A 24,718-nucleotide genomic window follows, 5' to 3' on the forward strand; every position below is an offset into this window, starting at 1 on the left:
ACCTACCCCGAGAATGGAGAGAATGAAACAGACAGAGGGGAAGAGAGAAAGGCAGAAACACAGACTAAGAGAAGCAGGCGGAGAAAATGCAGCAGAAAGGAGTCAGAGAAGAGAGAACAATGAGAGAAACAGACCGAGAAAGAAAGACAGAGAGAGAATAAGCGACAGAGGCTGGGAAATGCAGATCTATCCTGGAGCCAGGTTTGGGCAGGGGTGTGACCTAGCGGCTCCAAGAACAAACGCTGGAGCCAGACTGAGAACCGTGGGCAGACAGAGCAGCAGGTACAGGCAGGTGTTTTTAAATGGAAAACGTTTATAAAAAGGAGCGGAAATATGAGAGGGCAGTGGGCTAGGCCCCGGCCTGCGGCGCAGGGGGTGGCAAGAGGCGTCCCCACTTCTGTCCGTCCGTCCATCGTTCCCGCCGGTCGCTTCCACGCACGCAGGCGGGCGGGCTCAGGCGCGGGGCCGCGCGGGCGCGCAGTGGTGCGGCCGGTGCGTGGGCGCGAAGCCGGGGCTGCAGAGGCAGCGGAAGGAGCCCTCGGTGTTGACGCAGCGCGCGTTCACGCAGGGGGAAGCCGCCGCCTCGGTCTCCTCACACTCGTTCACGTCTGGGGAGGGGGTACAGGAAGCTGCCACTCAGGCCGGGCCTCGGGGCTCACAATCCCCCCCACCCCCCGGTCCCCTGCGGCTCCGGGCCCAGGGTGCAGGGTGCGAGGGGCCAGAGTGGAGAGGGCGCGGGGCCCAGGGCGGAGGGTGCGCCCAGAGCCTCCTGGCGCTGTGAGGGGCAGGGCCGGGCTTGCTGGGCCTCAGCTCGGTTCTGCAGGATGGTGCGGAGCCCCGCGCCACCAGGTTTTTGTTAGGAAAACAATACCGATGAGGATACCAACCCGGCACATGCCCACTCCACACCAGACATGCATTAAGCAGTCACCGCGGTAACTGTCTGCTCCTGGTCCCCGTGGAGTGGGCTGATCCCTCTTACACACGTGCCACCCAGGCCCGGCCTGCGGAAGCCCCTGCCTGCGGCTCAGCCCGGCTCTCAGGGCCCGGGCCCTGCTGTCTCTCGGCTGTGGGACCTTGGGGAACTCAATTCTCTTTTCTGAGCCTCAGTTTACACATGGGCCTCAGTGTCATTGTGAATCAGTATTAATGATGTTCCCAATTATTTGAAGATCTGTAACTACGGTCACTCGAGATGAGAAAAACGTAGTAAGGGAGCTCCCTGGGCAGGTCACACAGCAAGTCCGGGGTCTCTCCACGCCCCCAGAGTCCTGTGCTACTGCTGTCTAAACTGGCAAACATGATCCCATTCCCACTTGGCAGACTGGAAGCCCGAGGCTCTTCAAAAAGGTCACGAAAATTAATCCAAGGGTAGCAGGAGGAGTCCTGAGACATCACACCTGCAGGATCCTACCCTCCACCTGCTTCCGGCCCAGCGGGCACTGAGGCCAAGCTCTGCTTTCCTGCCAAGTCAGGCTGCCCCTCCTGGGCTGGCCCCGCCCCCGCCGTCACTAAGCCCCGCCCCGCCCCAGGCACGCAGGGCCCGCCCTCACCGACACACGCCATGCGGGTCATGTCCAGGCGGTAGCCGTCGAAGCAGTCGCAGGTGAAGCCCTCGGGGACCCGCACGCAGCGGCCATGGGCACAGCCGTCCAGGATCCCACACTCCTCCGCCTCCAGCCCCTCGTAGGGCCCAGCCAGGGCGCCTGCGGAGGAGAGTGCGGGACGCCCCCACTCAGGGTCCGTGTCTTCTCTCCCTCATTGCCCCTGGCTGCTCTGTTTTTCCTTTCTGAACCGGCCATCCTTCTCCAGGGGGCGCTGTGGGGCCAGGAAGTATATCTGGCTGTGCTCACTAGTACTCCCCTGCCAACCTTCCTTGGTGGGTTTACAGGAGTATCTCTGTTCTCTCCCACCACATCTGTGTTTTCATATCTCTCTGTGCCTGCCTCTCCCCTGACCTCTTCCTTTCTGCATCTCTCCTCCCCTCCTCCCTGCCTCTCTGTCTGTACAGTTCCGTCCTCCAGCCCCATCGGCCTGCGTGCTCACCAGCGTAGCCTACGCCTTCCCGCGGCTCCTCGGGCTCTGGGAAGGAGCCTCGGGTGTCTCGGGGCCGATAGCGCCAGCGGGTGCCCGGGCCGGGGGGCGCAGGAGGCTCAGATTCGCCATAGGGACCACCATCATCCTCAAAGTCCGGTATGTCGAAGGGTGGCGCCCCATAGGGGGCCTCCCGGCGGGCGAAGGGCCCAGGTGGCGGTGGGTAGGGGTCGTAGGGGAGCACAGGTGGTGGGTACAGCTCAGGCCCGTATGGAAGGCCCTGGTAAGGTGGACCGAGGTCTGGGCCGTACTCGTAGGGGAGTCCAAAGCCGCCTGGCCGTGGGGGGCCATAGGCAGGGGGGCGCAGCACATTGCACAGGGCCTCAAAGTCATCTGTAAACAGGAGACAAGCCTAGCAGTCATTCCTGCGTGCCTTGGACCACCACGCGTGTTCCCGCTGTGGGAAGAACCCGGAGGAGAGGGAGGAGGGCCTGGGGCTGAGGCGTGGGAGGGGCTTCAGAGAAGGGCACTTGGCTTGCAGGGTGGGGGTCAGGGGTTCTGGAGCCAGGACTGAGCGTCCAAGGCCTGAGTCTAGGATTCCAAGGTGCTGGGGTCCGGGGTGCTAAGGACTGCAGCTAGAAATCATGGTCCGATGTTCTGGAATTCGGGATCCATGGAACTCAGACTAGGCGTCTATAGATATGGGATGCTGGTGTTTTAGGGACGAGGACTGGGAATTCCCAGAAACTGCTCCTGGAGATCTGGGGGCCAGGATGCTTGGGAAAGGAGCTGAGCTACTGGACCTGGAGGTCTGAGGATCAAGGATGGGGCCTTTGGGCCTGAGGCTGGGCTGGGTTCCCAAGGGCTGAGGACTGGGAGAATCAAGGGTTTTAAGAGGCAAGAACCGGGGTCTCAGTGCTTGAATATGGGTATCCAAGCAATGGAACTTGGAGGCCTGTGGGTTATGACCAGTCGGTAGGCCAGGATGGAGGGATCTGAGCAACCAGTTCTGGAGGTCTAAGGGCCTGGATGGCGGAGGGAGGGGGTTGCCCATGGGCTGATCTGGGTTCTGGAGACCAGGAGTGAGGGTCAGAGAGACCAGACCTCAAGGCCCTATGGGACCTGTTGATAAGACTGGGAGGACTCTGGGATGTGACTTGGGGGCTAGGGTAGTAAGATTTAGGGGTCTGCGGGCTGAGTTTGGGGAGATCTGGTAGGCTAACACTGAGTCTAACCCTAAGGCTCTAAGGGTGTGGATATGAAGCCTGAGGGGCAGGGCCTCTGGGTGCAGCCCAAGCAGATGGCAGTACCTGAGTCCTGGGCAGGGCAGAGGGCACAGTCCATGCCCCAGGCCTCCCCGTAGAGGCAGCAGCACTCTGTGTACGTGGCCTGGCGGTCCAGCCGAGGGCGGCTGCACACGAGGTCAGGCCCCACTTCCTGCCAGCACACTCCCAGGTTGTCATCTGAGGGCAGAGACAGCGTGCGTCAGGGTGGAGCAGCTGGCCCGTCTGCCTGTCCTCATCGGCTGTGGTCTGACTCCCCAGAGCCCTCTGAGGTCGCTCCCAGGTTCTGAATTGAGGACAGGGCTTGGTCTGGCATGAGGCTGTCACAGGGGAGGTGAGAGCAGAGGGTTCCAAAGACTGGGAGCCAGAGCTGGACGACTCTATCCAAGTCTGGCCTCTGGAGGCTGTGTGGCCTTGAGGAAGGTGATTTTCCTCTCTGAGCACTGTTTGAAGGAAGTGTTTGGGGATATTGTGGGACCAGAGTTTGGGTCTTTGGGGGGAAAAGAGAGAGAGAGAGAGAGAGAGAGAGAGAGAGAGAGAGAGAGAGCCCAAAGAGATAGAGACAAACACATTTAAACAGTCAGGGGTTCTAAGAAAAACGGGTCAGCAAAGATGCAGAGAGACAGACCCAGAAACACACCTAGAAACTGATAGTCCCAGAAAGTGTCAGAGTCAGAGAAAGACCTAAAGATAGAAACCCACAGAAAGATGGAGTCGGAGATACACGGAAATAAAGGGAAAACTCTAACACTCAGACCAGGTCCTGTTCTGTCCTTAAAATAAAATTCTTCAGGGCCACTGCCCATTCACTCAATGTGCACGAAGGATGCGGGATTCAGGAGGCAGGGCAGCTGGGCGGGCCTGGGGCGGGGCGGGGCGTGATGGGCGGGAGGGGGAAGGGGTGGGCGGGACAGGCTCAGGTCGGTTACCGAGGCTCTGGCTCTCGTTGGAGACGCAGCGGCGCCGCGAACCGTCCAGCACCAGCGGGGGCTCGCACGTGCAGTGATAGGAACCTATGGTGTTGACGCAGCGGCCCCCCTCGCAGGCCGGCTCCTCGTCCGCGCACTCGTCGTTATCTGGGGTGGCGGGAGGGGAGAGCGGCTAAGAAGCCTCTGCCCTTTCCCGGTTCCCCAGGGCATTGGCAGTGGCGGGTGGAGTCTGGACTCCAGGGCGGTTCCGAGGCGGTGCAGGCGGCGCGGGCCGGGAGTTCCCCGAAGAACTCCCGGTGAGGGGGGGAGGAGGAGGGGGCTCGTACCCACACACTCCAGCCGCTGCGCGTGGTAGTAGTAGCCGTTGCTACAGTAACACGAGTAGCCGGGGGCCGTGTTCACGCACACACCGCTTTTGCACACCTGGTCTCGGAACAGCTGGCACTCGTCCACATCTGCGGGAAGGATGGTCAGAGGCGCGCCCGCCAAGAGAGATGGTGGAGGCAGGGAGTGGGGTGGGCTGGATCGGGAGGGGGCAGGCTGTGTGGTGTAATCAGGGAAGAGAGAGACAGAGATGGAGAGAGAGACCCAGAGGTAGAGATAGGGAAGGATGGAGACAGAGCAAGATGGGGTGGGTGGGAAGAAAACAGAGACAGGTGGGAGGGGTGGCCTGGGGGCTGGTGGTGGGTGGAACTTAAAGCCTGGCCTCACCTCTCCGGTGGCTTGGGTCTCCGCTAGGCGCCAGGTAGCCCCTGCCATGGGGACACAGGGACTGGTACTCGGCTGCACACAGAGACAAGCCTAAGCCCAGACGCCCGCTTCCAGCCCCCCAGCCTCAGTGCCTACTCTGGCCCGATGCCCACCCTTCACCCCCATGTCTTCAGCCCTCACCCCCACCTCTCAGCCTCATGCACAGCACCCAGCCCGCAGCCCTGAGTCCGCCGGGACCCGTGCCCACCTGTCTCGGTGCTCGGGCACTGCTGGATGCGGCAGCCGCTGCCCCAGCCCTCGCCCACCGTGCAGCAGCACTCCTGCCACGTCACGTTCCGAGCCAGGATGTTGTCACACGCGTCCGGGGCTGCCGTGTCGTAGTAGCATTCCCGGCGGCCGCTGCCCGTGGGGCCCTGCCTGGGCGGGCTGGGCCGGCGGGGCGGGGGCGGAGGGGGCGGCCTGTCTGGCAGACCGGGGCTGGCAGGTGCTTGGGGCTGTGGGCCTGGGAATGAGCCTGAAGAGACAGGAGGCCTTAGCTGGTGTGGGTGATCCACCAGCTCCCATGATATAAGTGGGAAACCGAGGCCCAACTGAGGCCCAAAGGGCTCCCAGCCATTGTTGGCAGAATTAGACTCCACCGTTCTTTTCTCCTATTCTCACCCCCTGTCATTTCTCCACTCCTGCCTTCCACCTTCCACTCTCCCAGACACTCATCTGGCACAAATGGCACCTGCAGTGTTTGTAGCAGAAGGGGATTCCCTGGCCTCCAGGACACCTCCCTGGCCCTCACCTCCACGGTGTCCCAAACCGGCCTCAGAGTCTTCACCCCCAACCCCACCCCTGGCTGCTTGGCCTCCTGCGTGTTCTCCCACCTGCCCTTCTTCCCCGCCCGTGGCTGGGTGAGGGGGGGCGGGGCTGCCTCAATCTAGTCCTGTCCTCTCTACCCAGTCCCTGCCCCCCAGAACCCAGAGTCACCTCCTCCAACCCACCCTCACATATGGCTGCCAAAGGGGTTTCAAAATCTGATTATCACTCCCCTCTGCTCAACACCCGCCCGTGGTGCCAGGGTAGCCTTGGGACAAGTCTAGCCTTCGACCACGGTGAGTCAGTGTGGCCTGGCACAGCCCCTGCAGCCTCTCTCCCACTCCTCCCCTCGCTCTGTAACCCTGCCTCCCTGAACTCACTTCAGCTCCTCCACCAGGCCAGGCCCTCTCCTGCCTGGCCAGACCTTTGCCTTTTCCTTGCTCTCTCTGCCCCAAATGTCACCCCCCCCTACTTCACCCACTGCTCATCCCAACGCTCTCAGTCAGACATCCCCTCCTACAGGAAGCCCTCCCTGACTGTCCTCTCAGGATGGGCTCCTTCCCTCTGGCCCGCCCGGATTCCTCTGGGTGGTCACCGCCTCGTGTTACATCTGCCCGCCCCCATTGTTGTGAGTCTCTTCAAGACAGAGTGGCCTTCTCTGGTCACTGCTGTGTCCCCAGTGCCCGGAACAGGGACTAAACACAATGGATGCCCTAGGCCCGTGGTCGGCAAACTGCGGCTCTTTGGCCCCTTGAGTGTGGCTCTTCCACAAAATACCACGGCCTGGGCGAGTCTATTATGAAGAAGTGGCGTTAGAAGAAGTTTAAGTTTAAAAAATGTGGCTCTCAAAAGAAACTTCAGTCGTTGTGCTGTTGATATTTGGCTCTGCGGACTAATGAGTTTGCCGACCCCTGGCCTATGAGCCTTTGCTGCCTGAAGCAAGCTGGCAAAGTCAGGCAGGGCAGGCTGTGGTTCTCCTGACTCTGAATCCACTCCCCAGAGTAACCCACGAGCTCTGAGGTTTCTTGTTGTTTGAAACAACGGTATTTAACTAGTGGCAGCTGTCCACATCAGGAATCGTTAGACAGCATCATTCTTCTGTGGGGCAGCAGCCATCAGTAGAGTGTTAGACAGACGCCGACATCAGCCTCACCAGCAGAAGTCCGCGGGGGAACACAGCGTCCGGTCATGGGGTCGAACTCCTCGGGACTGGTGGGGCACACACACAGGAAGGAGCCCTCCACGTTCTCGCACAGCGCAGCTCCGCACACACCCTGCAGCGTTTCACATTCATTCACATCTGCGAGCGGAGACAACAGGAAGTCAGTGGTGGTCTACTCTGATTCCCAGGGACTAAAAGTCGGAGCTTCCAGATATAACCAGTATTTTTAGTGGCCCAGCCCCCACCATCAACTTCTCCTCTGGTGACAAACCCCGAACTTCCGCTGGGAGCCTTCTGCTCCTCTGTTCCCAGCCCAGGTGCTTTGAGTGGGGCTCCCTCCACTCACAGGAGTGGGGACGAGTCCAGGCACTGCCTGCCAGATGGCTGTGTGTCTCTGGTGCAGAGACAGGCAGGGCCTAAGCCGGGCCAGGCAGAGCCAGCCCTGAGACTCTGGCTAGAAACATCAGGAAAGAGCCTCTGTCTGTAGCCAGGGCTGCCAAGACGAGGATGTTAGCTAGAGGCCAAGACCACCTGTGTCACTGTGAGGAGAGAGGCTGCCTGAAAATAAATGCAACAGAGGGAAGCAGAGGCGAGAGGAAACAGCCTCGTTATAAGGCCTGGATGCAGGAGTGCCTGAAGTTCAACTAGATCCCAGGGCTTCACAGCTTTAATTCCCTCCAGAAAGGTAGCCTGTTGTGTTGGCATTTGTCAAAACCTAGAGAATGTATCATTAAAATCCATGCATGTCACTGTATGTAAATTGAACCGCAAATGAAAATATCTATAAACACATATTGAACTCTGGTTAATAATATGCGTACTGAAGAGTTTAGGAAGAAGTGCATTGATGCCTGTAATTTAATTTTAAATCTATCCAAAAAAAATTAGTTGTACTCATGAATAGATGTATGAGGAAGCAAGTATAATAAGATGGTGGAATATAGGCCAGGCTGTATGTTTAGAAAATGCCTTCATATCTGAAACCGGTTTGGCTCAGTGGATAGAGCGTAGGTCTGTGGATTGAAAGGCCCCAGGTTCGATTCCGGTCAAGGGCGTGTACATTGGTTGTGGGCACATCCCCGATGGGGGGTGTGCAGGAGGCAGCTGGTCTATGTTTCTCTTTCATCGATGTTTCTAGCTCTCTATCCCTCTCCCTTCCTCTCTGTGAAAAATCAATAAAATATATTTTTGTAAAAAACAGAAAGAAAATGTCTTCATAAAATGAAGCCCTGGCCCAGTGGCTCTGTTGATTGGAGCATCATCCTGACACCAAAAGCTGGCAGGTTCTATTCCTGGTCAGGACACATACCTAGGTTTCAGGTTTGATCCCTGATCCATACAGGAGACAACCTATCAATGTTTCTCTCTCACATCTCTCTCTCTCTCTCTCTCTCTCTCTCTCTCTCTCTCTCAAAAAAAAAAAAAAAAGGTTGGGAAAAATGTTTATGTACATTTAAGATTAGTACATTTTACATACTTTATGCATGATTTTTAAAGCACTCCCTTCATAAAATCTGAATAAAGAGGGTTTCCTGAAGATGGATCTTATATCCCAAGGTCTAAATCCCATACCTCCAAAGTTCACATAGCTCAAATCCATGGAGAGGGCTGGGCCTGACCGACCTCTTCCCCACCCTCCGGTCCCTCCCAGCCCCCTGGAGCCCCGTACCCACGCAGTGACGCCCGTCCCGCGCCCCCTCGTAGCCCTGGTCGCAGAGGCACTGGAAGGAGCCGGGCAGGTTCTGGCAAACGGCATGGGCCCCGCAGAAGGACCGGTTCCGGCACTCATCCACATCTGCAACCAGCGGACAGTCAGACCATTGCTGCGCCTTCTATCTCCTCCACGGCTCACCCCACGCCCGAAGGACACCCACCCTGGCATCCGCCCCCAGGCATGGGCTGGTAGCCGGGGTCGCAGGTGGGCGTGCAGCGGTAGGAGCCGGGGGTGTTTTCACAGCGCTGGGCTCCGCAAATGGCCGGGCCGTACTCCTGGCACTCGTCCACATCTGCAGGAGCAGGGACAAGGGAGGGGAGGAGAGGGCGGTTAGAGGCCTGGGTTCACAGGTTCCTGACGCCACTCTCAGTTCTCAGGACTGAGGAGTTTCTATGAATCTTACATTCTAGGAGTCTAAGCTTCTTAAGATTGTAGCGGTGATAACTCCAAAGGCCTCAAACTTGGTTCCACCCCAGGCTTTTGCACGTGCTGTTCCTCCGTCAGGAACACTTCCCTCAGCTCTCTGCGTGGCATCCTCCGTCACTTCTCTCAGGAGCCGGGGTCAAGCCCTCCTAGCACTCGCTCCCCCACTGCCCTGTCGTCTCTGTCCTATTTGTCCTGCTACATTTTTCTTCTGAAACTTGACATTATAGTATAACCACCTCCCTCGCATGCAAACTCCACAACAGCAGGACTTGTGTCTGTCTTGTCTCCCACTGTTCCCAGGGCTTGGAACAGTACCGAACACACAGTAGGTGCCCAAATTGTTTGCTGAGTGAGTTCTGAATGAATTCACCTATTTATTGTCTGTCCTCCCCCCACGAGGCAGCTTCTCGAAGGCAGGGATTTTGTTTGACGCACAGCCTGTTGCCCCCAGTGTCCGGCACACAGCGAGTGCTTAGTGTGTTCTTGTAGAATTAGTGAGTGAGAGCCCCTGAAACTAGGTTTCTGTGAGCCAGAGCTGTGCAACCAGAGAGCCAACGGCATCCCCCAGTCATTCCATCCGCTCCACACAAAGCAGATCCTCACTGCATCCCAAACACGGACTCAGATCGGGCCTGTGTCTCAGCCAGTCCCCTGCCAGAGCCTGCAGGGGAATGGGGAGGGGAGGTGGGAGGTGAGGGGTGAGGTGGGGGTATGGAGGGGTGGGAAGGATGGACAATGAGAAGAGTAGGCAAGGAGTGGTGTGAAAGTGGAGCAGAGACCTGCAGTTCCCAAGGCCTGGAGAGTCTGAGGAAAGACAAAGGACCGAATCTGGAGAGACAATGTAAAGGGGCGGGTTTAAGTGGGCAGGTCAGTGCGTGGAGAAATCTGGGGGATTTGGCATCGGGAAAGGACAGGGCCCAGGACAACCAGGGTCGCACCTCCTGGGAGGGACAGCTGGAAGTAGAATGGATGGTGGAAGGTGGGAGGAGGGCAGGTCCAAAGAGAGGGAGCCTGACGAGGGAAACACAGGGAGTTTTAATGGATGAGAAAGGGGGAGGGAGGCTAACTGTTCTTAGGTGAGGCGATAACTTGCTGGAATAACTCAACTGGCAGAGGGGGCATGGGCTGCTTCTGGAAGCAAAGTGTGGCCTGGGCCCTGATAGTAGTGATTTCCCCCAAACGCCTACCTCCCTCCACAAGAAATACAGGACACTAAGATTTAAAAAAAAAAAAGTATTTTAAAATATAGATTTTTATTGATTTCAGAGAGAGAGGAAGAGAAGGATAGAAACATCAATGATGAGAGAAAATCATTGATTGGCTGTCTCCTGCACACCCCACACTGGGAACTGAACCCACAACCCACGCATGTGCCCTGACTGTGACCTCCTGGTTTATAGGTCGACACTCAACCACTGAGCCACGATGGCCAGGTGACACTACGATTTTTTCAAATTAAAATAATATTTAATGTCAACTGTAATTGACAAATTAAAAATGTTTAAAGAAAAAAATTTTAAAAAGAAAAAGCAGCCCAGCTGGTGTGGCTCAGTGATTGAGCACAGACCTATGAACTGGGAGGTCACAGATGGATTCCCAGTCAGGACACATGCCTGGTTTGTGGGCTCAGTCTCCAGTGGGGGCATGCAGAAGGCAGCCGATCAATGATTCTTTCTCATCATTGATGTATCTATCTCTATCTTTCTCTCTTTTCCTCTCTGAAATCGAGAGAGAGAGAGAGAGAGAGAGAAGAGAGAGAGAGAGAAAAGAAGGAAAGAAGGAAGGAAGGAAGGAAGGAAGGAAGGAAGGAAGGAAGGAAGGAAGGAAGGAAGACAGATAAAAAAAGAATTCCCACACAGAGATGGGGAGAGCGTTAAGTGCATGGGGCCCTTTCCCTTCCCACAAGTCTGTGAGGCAGGCGGTCCCCAAAGGAACCAACACCAGTAACTCAGGGGCGAGGGCGGTAGCTCACCGTCACAGGTGCCCTCAGGGCCGGCGATGTAGCCGGGGTCGCAGTCCCGGACGCAGCGGTAGGAGCCGGGCGAGTTCTCGCAGCGCTGGGAGCCGCAGAGGGCCGGGCCGCGCTCCCGGCATTCATCCACGTCTGAGTGAGCAGGGCGGTCCGATGGGGGAGGCAGGGAGGCGAAGGAGGGCACAGGGGGAGTCAGGAGATATGACAGTCGGGGCGGGGAGACGGGGACGCGGAGAGGACAGAGCAGGGCAGACGGGGGCGGAGGGAGAGCGGAGGATCGGCCGCGGCGGCCTCTCACCGAGGCAGGAGGCGAGGTCCGGGCCGGCGCGGTGCCCCGGGGGGCAGGCGCACTCGAAGGAGCCGTCGGTGTTGGTGCAGATGCCGCCCTGGCAGAGGTCCTCCTCGCTGCACTCGTCCACGTCTGCGGGACAGAATCCCAAACCCGACCCTCCTCCTTCTCCGCTCCCTCTCCCCGCCCCGCCCTGCCTTAGGCTCCGCCCCTCCCAACCCCACCCCTCGGGGGGCCAGGCCCTTTCCCCTCCCACCTCTGCCCAGCCACCCAGACCCCGCTCTCCTCTTTCCTCCCCACCCGCTCCCCTCCCCTCCTCTCAACCCCGGCCCCGCAGGCTCCGCCCCCCAAGTGGGAGCGTCCACACTCCCATTCCCCGTCCTGCCTTTTCCTGGTCTAAGACCACCCTTTCCGGGTCCGGACCATGGGGACACAGGGTGGGTACAGACCGAGGCAAGAGGCTCCGCGGGGTCCCGGCCGGTAGCCGGGGGCACAGGTACAGGCATAGGAGCCGTCGGTGTTGAGGCATTCGCCGTGGGGGAAGCAGAAGTCGCCCTCCAGGCACTCGTTCACGTCTAGGGTGTGCGAGACAGAGCTGGGGGTCACCGGGCCCGCCCCTGAGACCCATGCCCCGCCCACAAAGCGGCCACCTCGCCCCCCTGAGCCGCTTGCCCTATGAGTGGGCTCTTCGCTCCACCCTCAGCTCCCCTGTCCAGCTTCCACTCTCCAACAGGCTTCGCCCCGGAGCCCATGCCCATCTCAGGCTCCGGCCCTGCCCTGTCCTGCCCACCTGCGCAGGGCCCGGGCCGGCCAGGCGGCGCCCGGTAGCCGGGCGGGCAGCTGCAGTGGAAGGAGCCTTCGGTGTTAATGCAGTGGCCATGGGGGCCGCAGGAGGCGCCCGAACTGCACTCGTCCACATCTGCGGGAATGGGGGTTTCAGAGAGGTCCAGAAGAAATACTATGTAACACTTTCAACAATAAATATTTTTTAAAAAGAAAGAAGGGGTCCAGTCTAGAGACACACGGGACGGATTCCGTTGGGGCAAGGGGTCTACAAGAAGTGGTGGGCAGTGTCTTGGTTTGGATATGAGAAGGCTCCATGGCAGAAGTGGGCTGGGGAGTCGGGGGTTCTCTGATTCTGGGGACCACAATTGAGGGTTCTGCGGGTTTGGGTTTTGGGGAACTCCCTGGGCCAGGATCCTGGGGTCAGGTGAAGGGACTCTGCACTGGTACAGGGGTCATAAATTAATTAGGGTAAGGGGTCAGGTATTGTAAACCAGGATCACTGGATGACTTTCTGATGAGTCAGGGGTCAGAGTCAGTGAACCAGAGGCTCTGAGACCAATTAAGGCAGTGGCTCTCAACCTTTCTAATGCCTTCACAGTTCCTCATGTTGCGGTGACCCCCAATCATAAAATTATTTTTGTTGCTATTTCATAACTGTAATTTTGCTACTGTTATGAATCATAATGTAAATATTTGTGTTTTCGATAGCAGTGGGTCGTGACTGCTAGCAGGATTGTCTAAGACCATTGGAAAACACAGATATTTACATTTATAGTCAGAATTCTGCCTCTAGTCAGGGATTGGGGCTGGGGATGTGAACCCAATCAGGCCCCAGGGAAGGGACTCTGAGAAGAGACAGGAGCGATGAAAGAGAGAGTATCAAGGGTTACACAGAATCAGGGGTTGTAGCAAGTTTATGGTCAGAAGTTATGGTTAGGTCAAATGTCAAAGTCAAGTTCAAGGGTCACAAGTCACATACAGAACTAAGGACAGGCAGGGTCACACTTGCTATAAAGTTGTGGTAAGGGGCTATTAGCAAGGATCATGGTTAGGGTCAAATGTAAGTTGAAGGTCCATGAGTCATAGAGTAAGAAGTCACATTCAGGGTCAAAGGTTGTAGTCCAGGTCAGGAACCGCAGTCTGGGTCAGGGGTCAGGGGCCCATAGTCTATGTTAAAAGTCACAGTCAGGCTCTGGGGCGTGTGGTTCAGATAAGGCGATTGAGGTCCAGGTCAGGAGGTTATGGACTGGGCCTGGGTTGCAGTCTAGGACAGGGGTCACCATCTAGGTCAGAAGTTCTAATGCAGGGCCAAGGTCATAACCTGGCCCTGGATCTTACCAGTGCATCGGCCATGGTGCAGGTGGTAGCCGGCAGGACAGGCCCTGCACTGGAAGGAGCCGGGTGAGTTCACACATTCCTGCCCAGGACACGCCAGGTGGTTCTCACACTCATCAATATCTGCAGGACAGGGAGAGTATGGCCTGTGCCCTCACAGCCCTTCACACCCACTGGCCCCCCCCTCTCCCTCCCGGGCCTCACCCTCGCACTCGGAGCCGGCGGGGCTGGGTTGAAAGCCTGTGGGGCAGACGCACTGGAAGCTGCCTTCTGTGTTCTCACACCGTCCGTAGGCACAGGGCGGGGGGCTGCGGGCACACTCATCCACATCTGGGGCAGAGGGACCAGAGGGGCTGAGGCAGGAGCCTGGGCCCACCTCCACTGCCATCACCCACCTCACCTCGGGGCTGCGTCTGGAGGCAGCCTCCTGGCCTGGCCCAGCTGCTCCCTCCTCCCTGGATTCCCCATTAACGGTCCCTCCAGGGCTGCAGGGTGAGGCCTGGCCACCACCTCCTGCTTGTGGCCCTCCTGCCTCAGAGCTGGCCCCTCCTCAGGAGTCCCACAAGCAAAAGAGTATTCTCCAAGTATGGGTGTGGCTCAGTGGCTAAGCATCCACCTATGAACCAGGAGGCCTTGGTTTGATTCCTGGTCAAGGCACATGCTCATCATTAATGTGTCTACCTCTCTCTCCCTCTCCCTTCCTCTCTGAAACTAATAAAAAATATATATTAAAAAAATTACGCCCCCCGCCCCCCCAAAAAGGGACGTAAAATGGAGAACAGCTTCATATTTGGAGAAAGAGGAGACTCTGCAGTCAGACCTGCCCATCCTCTCAGTCTCCCCACTCTTGTGTCTGTCTTCCACCACTGAGCCCCACCACCCTGTCTCTGCCCCGCCCCTTCATGTCTCTCTCCCGTCCCCCAGCAAACGGGGGTGGAGTGCACTTGGGCTCAGCACCCTCACCTTGGCAGGGGGCCCCTGGCCCTCGGGATCGGAAGCCAGCGGGGCAGGCACAGTGATAGGAGCCCGCGGTGTTGTCACAGCGGCCTGGCCCGCAGGGCGGCGGGTCCTGGGCACACTCATCCACATCCTCCTCACACGCTGAGCCCCGGAAGCCAGCCGGGCAGACACAGCGGAAAGAGCCAGGCAGGTTCTCACAGGCCCCTCGGCCACAGACGCCAGGGCTCCGGATGCATTCGTCCACGTCTGAGAGCGCAGGGACCGGTGTCAGGCCTCCTTTACGCCCCCTGCTACTCTCTGCTCCCTGCCTCCACTGCTTTGATGTTCCACCCTCCACCCTCCCTCTTTCTCATTGACTCCATCCTCCAGCCACCCTGTCTCTCGTCATTCTAACTCTTCATCCTCCATCTCTCTTTTCAATCCCTATTCTAAGCGGCCTGCCTGCCTCCTAGAACTCTGCCTGTCTAGTCCCCACCGTGTGGGCTTCCCTCTACTCTGTCCACCATGACTGACATATCCAACCTCCGTGGCTCAGTCCTTCTGTGTCCCACAGGTTGGCCTCTGTCCCCCGCATGTCATGGTCTCTAGAGCTATGAGGCTGAAGTCTGGTTCTCATAATCTGACTTATGTCTCCTGTCTCCCTGGTCAGCTCCATTGCTTAGTGTCTCCCTCCTCATCACTGCTGCTCTGCCTCTCCCGCCCACTCCCCTCACATCCCCTTCCCCTCTGCCCCTTCCAGTCCCTCACCTTGGCAGCCTGCTCCGTGGGGTGCAGCCTGGTACCCAGCAGGGCACACGCACAGGAAGCTGCCTGGCGTGTTTTCACAGCGCCCGCGGTCACAGGGCGGCGGCACGCGGTGGCACTCGTCCACGTCTGCGGGGCACAAGCCGGGAGGCTGAAACTGGGGCAGACACCGCCCCCCCTCCCGGCAGTCGCGGGAAGAGGGGAGGGCAGGGGTGGAGCCAAGCTTAAACCCGAGCCAGGCTGAGCGGGAGGCAGGGGCGTGGGGAGTTCCGAGTCGGTTGAAGACGAGGGCGGGGCTTGAGTGGGGAGGTCAGGACCAGGTCTGGGGACCCCACTAGGGAAGGGCCGAGAGGGGAACCGTGTAGGGGGCAAGGTGTGAGGAGCAGAGCCTGGGCAGGCGAGGGAGGGACGGAAAGTTTGGGGGACTGAGCAAAGGGGTGGCAGGAGAGAGGGAAGGGGCGGTTTGGGGACGGGCACGGGCTTGGCAGGGAGGAAATCAGGGGTCGTGGCCAGTAGGATAGGCTTCGGTAGTCGAAGGACAGAGGGGGGTCTGGGGGCGGGCGGGAGCCAGGCTGGCACAGGAAAGGGGGAGGGACAAGGGTCTGGAGTCTGAGATGTGCAGGGGGAGGGGGGCGGTTGAGGGAGGGCGAAGCCTGGACCCGGTCGCCAGACAAAGGTTGAGCGGCAGCAGAATAGGGACCCGCCGGGGCGGAAGGACCTGCCGGCCAGGAAGGGGCGGTGGAAGGGCCCCGGGGTGAACGCGAGCTGGTCTGGGGGCGGGCGGGCCCGGGCTGGGAGCTGAGTCGGGCCGAAGGGGTTGGGAAGCGGGGAGGGCGAGAACTGCTCTGCAGACACAGCAGCGCGGGGTCCGTGCGGAGGTGCAGCCGGGCCGGCTGGAGCGGTTCCTCACCCAGACACTCCGTGGCCCGCGGGCCAGCGCGGAAGCCGGGGCCGCACACGCAGCGGAAGCTGCCGGGCGTGTTTTCGCAGCGCCCGGGAGCGCAGGGCGGGGGCATGCGGCGGCACTCGTCCACGTCTGCGGGCACGGAGGCCGGTCAGGAGGTGGCCGCTCAGCCCCGCCGCCTCCCCACCCGCTCCGCCACCCCCTCTGTCCGCTCACCGATGCAGCGGGTGCCCTGCGGGCTGAGCCGGAAGCCGGGATCGCACGTGCACGTGTAGCCACCGGGTCGTGGGATGCAGCGTCCCGGGCCGCAGACCTGGGGATTGCGCTGACACGTGCCTGCGGAGGGACCTGGGGATCCAGTCAGCCAGGGTTCCCCATCTCTCACACCTCCGTCCCATTTGTCCCAGAACAGTCCTCTCAGACTTCTACCTAATTCCCCTGGCTGTGGCATCCCGCTAGCCTGTCCTTGAAACCTCCTTCTAAGACCTCCATCTGCGATACCCATCGATGCTCTGGATCCCCTCTACCAAACCTGGTTCGGGGACCTCAGGACCAGTCCAGGCCGGGATGCTGGGTCGCGGAGGCTCAGGCCCCGGCCGAGGCTCAGGCCGGGGTTCTGGGCGATGGGTGGTCAGAAAGCCTGGCAAAGAGAGGCCGTCATTGAGTGGAGACCTGGATTTTGGTGCCCGCTTCCTCTCCCTGTGGGGCTGGGGCCGCCCCTTAGGGACAACACACCCTCCTCCAGGAGCCAGCTCACCTGTGGGTGGCCGATGGGTGGAAGGTGGGGCCCGGGGCTGGCTGAGGGAGACTCGGGGTGGCTCCTGGCTCAGGGGTCTGGTGTTGTAGCGGAGGTCAGAGGCCGAGTAGTGGTAGCCAGGGCCAGCAGGACAGATCTCCCGAAAACCCTCTGGGAACAGGAAAGGGAGAGGGGCAAAGAGAGGGTATGAAAGCAGGGAGGGGGAGAGAGAGAGAGAGAACCTTGGTTGGGGATGACGGTTGGCCTGGGAGTGTCAGGATTAGATGCTGTGATGGGGTTGGACCAAGGATGGTTTTCCCTATTTGGGATGGTGGTGGGGTCTGGTTTGGGGTCCACAGAGACTAGTTTGAAGGCCGGGGAAACAGAAGCTAGATTTCCAGGAAGGTGACTCAGGGAGGGCCAGGTGTGGGCAGAGTCTAAGGTGAGCCTATTTGAAGGCAATGTCTCAGGAGCTGGGGGCGTGGCTAAAGCCTGGGGGCAGGGGGGGCAGGTGGAGTGTCTCAAGAGCTAGGCGGGTCCCAAGCTGGAGGTGATGTTCAGAAGGTAGTGTGTCTCAGGGGCAGATGTGGCCAAGGATGGCTGTGGACAGAGTTCAGTCTGAGGGTAGCCGGTCTCACAGGCTGGGGAAGTGGCCAAGACTAGGGCTCAAACAGGTTTGAGGGCAGTGAGCCGCAAAGCCTGGGGGCGAGGCCTAAAGTGGTCACTGGACGAGTCCAGTCTAGGGGGAGGCGGGGCCGAAGGCGCTCACCTGAGCCGAAGGGTGGGCAGAGCTGGCAGCCCCGGCCCCAGGCTTTGCCCACGCGGCTGCAGCAGCAGATCTGTTTGGTGATGTTGCGCAGGATGGGCAGCGAGCAGCCGCCATCGCGGAGCACGCGGAAGCAGGGCCCCTTGGCCTCTGAGATCACGTGTTGGGCTGGGGGAGGGAAGGAACATTTTGGAGAGGGTTTGGGATCTGCGAGGTGGGGTATCCAGGGAGGGTTTGGTGGATTCGAGGGACTTTCAGGAGAGGTCGGAGAGGGCCTGAGGAAGAAATGAGGGATCTCGAGGCCTGAAAATGTTTGGGGCCTGAGGAGAGCCTGAGAGGGGAATGAGACAGTCCGAGATGGATCCCGGGGTCTGAGAAGTTCTGGTGAGGGAAGGGGGAGGGATTTGGGGGCCGGGAGGAGCTGAAGGAAAGCTGGGGATCTGGAGACAACAGGGGTTCTTATAATAGAAATGGCTGGAGAAGGTCCAAAAAGTCTGGGGTGGATACACTGAGGGACCTGGGAGTCTTGGAGGATCTGGGGTGTTTAAGGAAATGAAAGGTCCAGGGCGGGCTGGGACAGGTCTGAGGGCACAGCGGGACGGGGGACCCAGCCTCGGCCCCTCTGGGCGGCTCACAGATGCAGCTGCTGCGGGAGGAGTCCAGCAGGAAGCCGTCTGGGCACACGCACGTGTACCCGCCATGAGTGTTGGCACACTCCCCGTGCTGGCAGCGCCCGCCGGTCGCGCACTCGTCCACATCTGCGGGGAGGGACACGGGGCGGTGCCAGGGGTGCCCGGGCCACCTCCCCGCCGGCCCGCCCTCAGCCAGGCCCCGCCCGCCGCCGTCCCGCTCACCTTCGCAGGACCCATTAACCCTCTCGAAGCCAGTAGGACACGGACGGCCTGGGGCTCCCACTCGGCCCGAGTTCCCTGTGGAGGGGGGAGAGGGGCGTGCCGCGGGCGAGAGGATGGAGAGAGAAGCGGGCGAGGACGAAGGCGGGGGGGGGGCGGGGGGGGAGGGATGAGGAGGTGCTGGGTGTTTGAGTGCGGGTGGGCGCCCGGTCGGCGGTCTGACAGAGACAATGTGGGCGGTTTCAGACACGCATGGCCGGGGCCATGGCACACAGGCAGGGCGAGAGCAGAGCAGCCAAAGTCAAAAGCGGCGCAGGCGGACCCAGAACGTCTGGATCAGGTTGCACTGGAGGTGATCCCACGGCCAGGCAGCCTGACTATGTTGAGAACAGGTTTTGCCGCCGGGCAGAGTACGAGGGGGTTCGCCCCCTTCGCCCCCCCGCCCCCTAGCTCCGAGCACCTCGGGGCGTCCCGGGGCTTACCGCGGTGCTCCGAGCACGGCTGACAGTCGTGGACGCCCCAGGCCACGCCGGCGCCTCCGCAGCAGACCTCCTGCGTCCGGAGCCCGGGCAGCGGGGCGGCGCACTGCGGGGAGGGCTCAGTGAGCGGCCTCGGCGCGGGGCACGCTAGGGGGAGGGGGGGGGTAGGGGGGCTCCCCACCAGCAACTCTCACTTCGCCTCCGCGCAGCTCCCGAAAGCAGTAGCCAAAGCCCGAGGCGTCCGAGTAGCTGTCCTCGCGGGGGGCGTTCTGGGCCAGCACCGTGTAGGGAGCCGCCGCCTCCGCCCGCGCTGCCGCCTCCGCCCGCGCCACCGCCGCGGCGCCCGCCGCCTCCCAGGGGCCGGACACGCGCTCCACCTGGTGCACCACCACGGACGCCTCCTGCGGGTGCTCCACGTGGACGCTCACCATGGACGCCACACCTGGAGGGAGGCAGCGCGGGCAGAGGGTGCACACCGGGCTCTTAGGAGTGGGGCTGGGAAGGGGTGAGAGGGTGCGCTGGAGAAGGGCACTCAGGGGAGGCAGGAAAGGTGGTCAGAGGAGTGGCTGGGTGGTGGGCAGAGGGGGAGGGGAGGACCCCGCCGCACCCTCCTAACCGTGCTCGTCGTCGCGGTGGTTGGCTAGTGGCATGGTGTACACAGAGCGAGTGAGGCCTGGCGCGGCCGGCGCCGGGGGCTGAGCGCCGGAGGAGTGCAGCTGGCAGAACTTGCCAGCGAAGTCCCGGGGACAGAGGCAGCGGTCAGGCTTCAGGCACACACCGCCGTTGTGACAGATCAAGGGACACAGGTCTGGGGGGAGAGCGAGGACACTGAGTCAGCAACCCTTCTGGCAAGCATCCCTGGGGCCAGCTTACCCAAACTCGCTCAGTCCCTCACATTATAACTTCACCCTCAAAGCTATCGCTCAGGGCCGAGTCGCTACACCTGGAGCTGTCATGTGCACCTTGGCTACTAGCAGTAGCTGGGGCCAGTTGTCCAGACCTCTGTGGTATAGATTCGCCCACTGGGTTGGCTCGCCACACCCGCGGCTCTTCATTCACTGTCATGTCATTCCACCTTCCCTCTCCAGCCCCACTTTCTGACTGAGTCCTGGGTGTACCAGCCCCGCACAAGCTAGCTTTTCACAAGTATTTATTTATTTATCTATTTATTTATTTAAAGTAAGCTTATTGGGGTAACTTATTGGGGTAAGATCATATAGGTTTCGAGTACACATTTCTATGATACATGGCCTGAGTCCACCATCCAAAGTCAAATCATCTTCCGTCACCAAATACTTGGCCCTCTTTCCATAAGCAGTTAGCCTTGCCCATCTCATCTTCTGACTTAGTTTTGCTGTTCCAGCCCCTAAGACCCAGCCAGTGCCCTGCATTGACTAAAACAGCATTTTAGTCACTCCCTGGCATCACGCCCCTCCTGCAGCCCCGCCCACATCACCTTCTTCCCGCGGGATTCTAAACCCCGCCCACCTAGCTGTCCAACTCGCCGCCTTTAGCGCCGCCCACCTCCTGTCCTCACGTTGATTTGCCGGGGCTTACTGGTTTAAGCCCCTCCCACCTCGCCTCCCAGCTGCCTGGACAGACCTCTTAGCCCCGCCCACCGCGCTGTCTCCGCCCACCTCCCCTTTGGCTCAGACTTCAGCTCTGCCTTCCCGCCTCCAGCACCCCGGGGCGGGGCCACCGACGGGAACGCGCCTCCTCTCTGCGCGCACTCGCTGGGCCCCAGGCCACCTCTGGGCGGGGCACTGCCAGCTGTGCGGCGGGGTAAACAAAGAGAGGGGCGCGGCGGGGGTAGGGCGGTGGCTCCGCATTCCCGATCCTTGGGGAGCCCCGGGGGCCGTAGAGCCAAAGAAGGCCGGACGTGTGCTTCGAGGGCACCCCCTCCCTCTCTCCCCAGGGGCGACCGAGAACAGCTGGAGACAGCTGTGTGGATGGGAGGAAGGGAGCAGGCGGCCAGAGCCGTCCAGGAAGGCGTGTGTGGTATTCTGAGCCACACACTGGAGAGAGGAAAGCATACAGAGAGCCTCTTCAATTTTGAAGGGTAAAGAGACTGGACTCCTGGGAGACCAGCTAAAGGGCAATACTCTGGGGTTCACAGACTCAAGTTTTCTAGGATGGAAAGGGAACGAGTCTAGCTCAGAGGATCTGAGGCACCCATTCAACAGGAATCCATTAAGTCCTTTTGGAGAGAATTATCTAGAAAAGAGGACTCTAGTGCCTTCTAGGGAGCACTGAGAAGGCTCAGGGTATGGCCAATTGAAGGTGCTGAGAACAATGTTAGAGGAAGTGGGATTTCTGGGAGTCCCCAGCACACCGGAGCCTCTAAGATGCTGTGCAACCCCCCTTCCCCGCCCAGCTAAGGGGCTGGGTGCCAAGGCTTTTGTGTAATGGCTTCCTGGGAGAGCACAGTGCTGGGGTCCTTGTCAGCTGATCAAGGCCAATTCTGGGGCTTTCTGAAGATAGATGGGTCAGGAGTTCCTGGGGAGAGGTCAGCTGAGAGAGAAGGACTTGGAAATATAGGAGTTAGGAATCTCTGAGGGAATTCCATTGGAAATATAAGAAAATGGTAGTCTTTTGTGGGAAAAGAATTCAGCTAGGAAGTGGAGTTATCAGTGTACAGGGTTTGTAATCTGGGGCCCCTCTGGAGAGTGGGAAACAATAGCAGAGAATTCTCTGGTGACAGGCACAATTTGAGAGACTACATCAGAAGAATGGGAGGGAGGAAACTTCACTGGAGGGGCTTTTCTGTAGTTTAGTGATGGGGTGGGGGTGGGACTTAGGATCTGGGGGCAGACACTAGTTCCACTAGCTAGGGGAGCGAGGCCAGGGTTCCAGGTTGCTCTAATAGGCCTAGATAGGAAAGGTCTCTGCTGGGGGTTGTGATAATCAAGCTACGTCGGGGGTGGGGGGGGGTGGGGTGTGTGTGTGTGTGTGTGTGTGTACTCTCCAGCCTCAGAGCATTTCTCCACCTTCTCTTGGCCTGAAAACAGTCACACACACACCCCACCCCACCCCTCAGCTCCCCGAGGGCTCCCAAGTCAGGGCAAGCTGCTAGATGGGCACAGCCAACTCCACCCCTAAGCCCCTGGAGGAGTGAGGAACTGAGGACATGGGGTCCTGCCGAGGTCAGCCCCCTTTCACATGCTCCTCCTAGTGCCTCCAGGGGCTTGGCACCCGCATGGGTACGGAGCTTGGCACTGGTGCTTTGGGGCTGGGCTGGGCGGGAGTGAAGGAAGGAGGGAGGAAGGGGAGGAGAGAAGGAGTGGCAGCAGGCGGGGCTCAGGCGGGAGATGAGCTCACGCCGCCAGGGCTGGATTGGCCGGGGGCCAGGCTGGGCCAGTTTTCGGCGCCAGGGCCCCCACTCCCCTCTCCAGAGGGCCTCTGGGGCTGGGAGCAGGTAGGCCCCGACCAGAGGATTAGCCCATCCCCACACTCTGTGGCAAACAGGTGGCCCATCTTCCCACCTCACCTGAACCTCCGGGGCTCCCATGTCAGGGGTGCCTGGTGCGCACCCTCCTTCTGTCCCCAGGGGCACCCCATCCCTAGGCCTCCTATCTGGATTCCTCTCCCATGTGTGACCCTTGCAACTCAGGGTCCTGCAGAAACCCTCCTTCTATGGACCGGCTCCCTCTCAGCTCTCCAAATCAACGTTCCTCACCCCAATCGCCCTCCACACAGGCACTCCCATCCTGGATTTTCCTAACCCCTCTCACTCAAAGACGCAGAAACTGGGACACCTTCCCCCCTGCCCCCCTCCCTGTCCCCGCACCCCCAAGCCCTGAAACTCTCCCTTGGTCTTTAGGGACCCATTATAGTCTCAATTCAAGCCCCCTTTCCCCAAGATCCCAGGGCCCTCAATTCTGGTATCTCCAAGATTGACTCAAAGGCTGGAAAGTCATCAGAGCCAATTCCTTCACGTGGGACGCCACAGGTCCCTGAGAGAGAACCCCCATTGCTTCAAAAATCAGGACCCAGCCCCAAAAGCCAGGCATTTGAAGCTTCCTTTCTTAAGTAACCAGGGTTCCCCCCAGCACAGGGAATCCGGGCTCCCTCTTCCTGGGGGACTGTTTCCACCATCCCCAGGGGTTTCTCCTCCCCCTGGGAGCCCCTCCCTCGGGACCACCACCCCGCACTCACAGGCGCGGAAGCCGGGTCCCCCCGGGGCCGCCCCGCCGGGCGCGCCGCTGTCCACGCTGGTGGCGTTGCGGGGCGCGCAGATCGGGGTACAGCGAGGGCCGGCGGGCCCGTGGACGCAGCGCAGGCTGCACACCGCCGGGGTAAAGCGCACGCGGAGGCGCTCTCGCGGCTGGCCGTGCCCGGGCTGCGGCCCGAACAGCGCCAGCAGCGCCCACAGAGACACCCCGAGCAGCCGTGCGCCGCCCGCCATGGCTGCAGCGCCGCGCTCCGCCGCGCCGCCGCCCCAGCCCGCCCGAGGGGCCCGGCCGCGCCCGCCCGCCCGCGGGGGAGGACGGCCGCGCCCCCGCCCAGCCCCCCCCTCCCCACCGCTCCCTCCCCGGCGGCCGCGCGGGGGCGCGTGGGGCTGGGCGCGCAGCCAGAGGCGCGCAGGCCGGGCGCTAGACTCACGGGGGGAGGGGGCGCCCCCTCTGTCCCTCCTCGCTCCAACAAGTGAATGGGGCCCACGAGGGAGCGGCGGGGAAGGGAACAGGTGGGGGTGGGCTCATTTTCCCCAGACAGGCCTGGATCCATAAAGAGGAAGGAGGAGTGGGGGCCGCGTTTGGGGAGGCGGCTGAGGGCTGGTTCTCTGCCCTAGGTACAGAGAACGGGGCTTCCTATGGACAGGGGGCGGCCACGGCACATCTGGGCAGCCAGGTGGCCATGTGGGGGGGGAGGGTCTGCACCTGGGCCCGTGAAGGAACTGGGGGTCTGGATGGTGCGCAGGACGCTGGGGGTGCTGGGGGGCCTTCAGTAGCGTCTGGCCAGAAACCCCCACACCTGGGGAAAGAAGCCAGCATGAACAAGGGGAAACGGGGACCTGAGGCTGTGGGCGGGGGTCCTCACATCTGGCCAGAGGCCCACATCTGGAAGCCTTTAGGGAGGAGGGGACACATCTGGGCTGAAGGCCACAGCAGGAGGGGGCACTTGTGAGGGTGGTTAAAACCAGGGGGTGTGCTAGCCCAGGGGCGAGGGCTGAAGCTAGCGGGAAGCGAGGGGAGGCCGTTGGCCTCTGGCCGCCAGGCAGTTTTGGGCACTCAGGGACCGGGCAGGCGCCAACCCGCACAATCGCTTTTGTTGTCTGGGCTAGTTCAGCCGCGCTCTCTGCCGGGACAGCGCCCCCCTCTTTGGCCGCGGGGAGCCAGGACGCCTGGCTTCCCGGCCCCACCCCTGTAGGTCAGCGCCTCTGGCCAGCGTCTGGGCCTGTCCCGGGCTTACCTCGCAAGGCCGGACGCCAGGGTCCCTAGAGGGGCCCGTGTCCTGGGGTGGGGTACTGGGCTACAATGGGGGGCAGCTAGGCAGCCGCTGGGCCGTGGGAACCAGACGGCTTTATCTGGCCCGGAACCCTCCCCCCGCGGCGGCAGGGGAAAGGCGGATGTTCTTACCCCGGGCCTGGCCGGCAGGAGCGCGCTGTGGGGGCCTCTTACTCAGCAGTGCCTGGCCCCCTGGTCCCTGGGGCCGCCGCCGTCTCAGCAGAGCTCGGGCCTCCTGCAGCCTGGGGGGAGGGGGCAGAGAAGGAGCTGTCATTACCGTTAGGCTGACACCCCCGCCCCCAGCTGGAAGGAGCCTTCCAGCCAGGAGGTCTGCCCACCCTCCTACCCCACCCCACCCCACTATAGGGACCAGGCCTTGAGCCTTCTTT

The 24,718-nt window shown here is 60.6% G+C and overlaps 1 protein-coding gene across 3 annotated transcripts; it reads right to left on the minus strand.

Moving 5' to 3' along the window:
* Positions 1–296: 296 nt before the first annotated feature.
* Positions 297–23,338, minus strand: LTBP4 (latent transforming growth factor beta binding protein 4). Of its 3 annotated transcripts, XM_036407986.2 has the most exons (30): positions 23,041–23,337; positions 19,502–19,693; positions 19,080–19,327; positions 18,889–18,991; positions 18,410–18,484; positions 18,191–18,313; positions 17,559–17,723; positions 16,811–16,960; positions 16,586–16,693; positions 16,270–16,401; positions 16,060–16,185; positions 15,153–15,278; positions 14,409–14,651; positions 13,650–13,775; positions 13,449–13,568; positions 12,115–12,243; positions 11,774–11,899; positions 11,334–11,456; positions 11,036–11,167; positions 8,798–8,929; positions 8,593–8,718; positions 6,915–7,061; positions 5,205–5,471; positions 4,958–5,029; positions 4,573–4,701; positions 4,247–4,393; positions 3,345–3,497; positions 2,047–2,427; positions 1,554–1,706; positions 297–608 (listed from the first exon to the last, which is right to left on the minus strand). In XM_036407986.2, exons 1-30 carry the CDS (start codon positions 23,288–23,290, stop codon positions 454–456), a joined length of 4,659 nt encoding a protein of 1,552 aa, XP_036263879.1. In that variant the 5' UTR covers positions 23,291–23,337; the 3' UTR covers positions 297–453. The 3 variants fall into 3 exon arrangements, with proteins under 3 accessions (XP_036263879.1, XP_045426814.1, XP_045426813.1); XM_045570858.1 differs by lacking the exon at positions 8,593–8,718 and having other exon boundaries at positions 23,041–23,338; XM_045570857.1 differs by having other exon boundaries at positions 16,586–16,960.
* Between the last annotated feature and the right edge of the window lie 1,380 nt (positions 23,339–24,718).

The sequence above is a fragment of the Pipistrellus kuhlii genome, unplaced genomic scaffold, assembly GCF_014108245.1.
Source record: "Pipistrellus kuhlii isolate mPipKuh1 unplaced genomic scaffold, mPipKuh1.p scaffold_m20_p_38, whole genome shotgun sequence".
Taxonomy (NCBI): Eukaryota; Metazoa; Chordata; class Mammalia; order Chiroptera; family Vespertilionidae; genus Pipistrellus; species Pipistrellus kuhlii.

Excerpts from the sequence above, each read along its gene's own strand:
- LTBP4 (XM_045570857.1), bottom strand. The coding sequence starts at position 23,290 with ATGGCGGGCGGCGCACGGCTGCTCGGGGTGTCTCTGTGGGCGCTGCTG. Across the intron at positions 5,030-5,204 it reads GTGCCCGAGCACCGAGACAG|CCGAGTACCAGTCCCTGTGT; the intron begins GTGGGCACGGGT and ends CTCTGTGTGCAG. Across the intron at positions 1,707-2,046 it reads GGAAGGCGTAGGCTACGCTG|GCGCCCTGGCTGGGCCCTAC; the intron begins GTGAGCACGCAG and ends TCTCCTCCGCAG.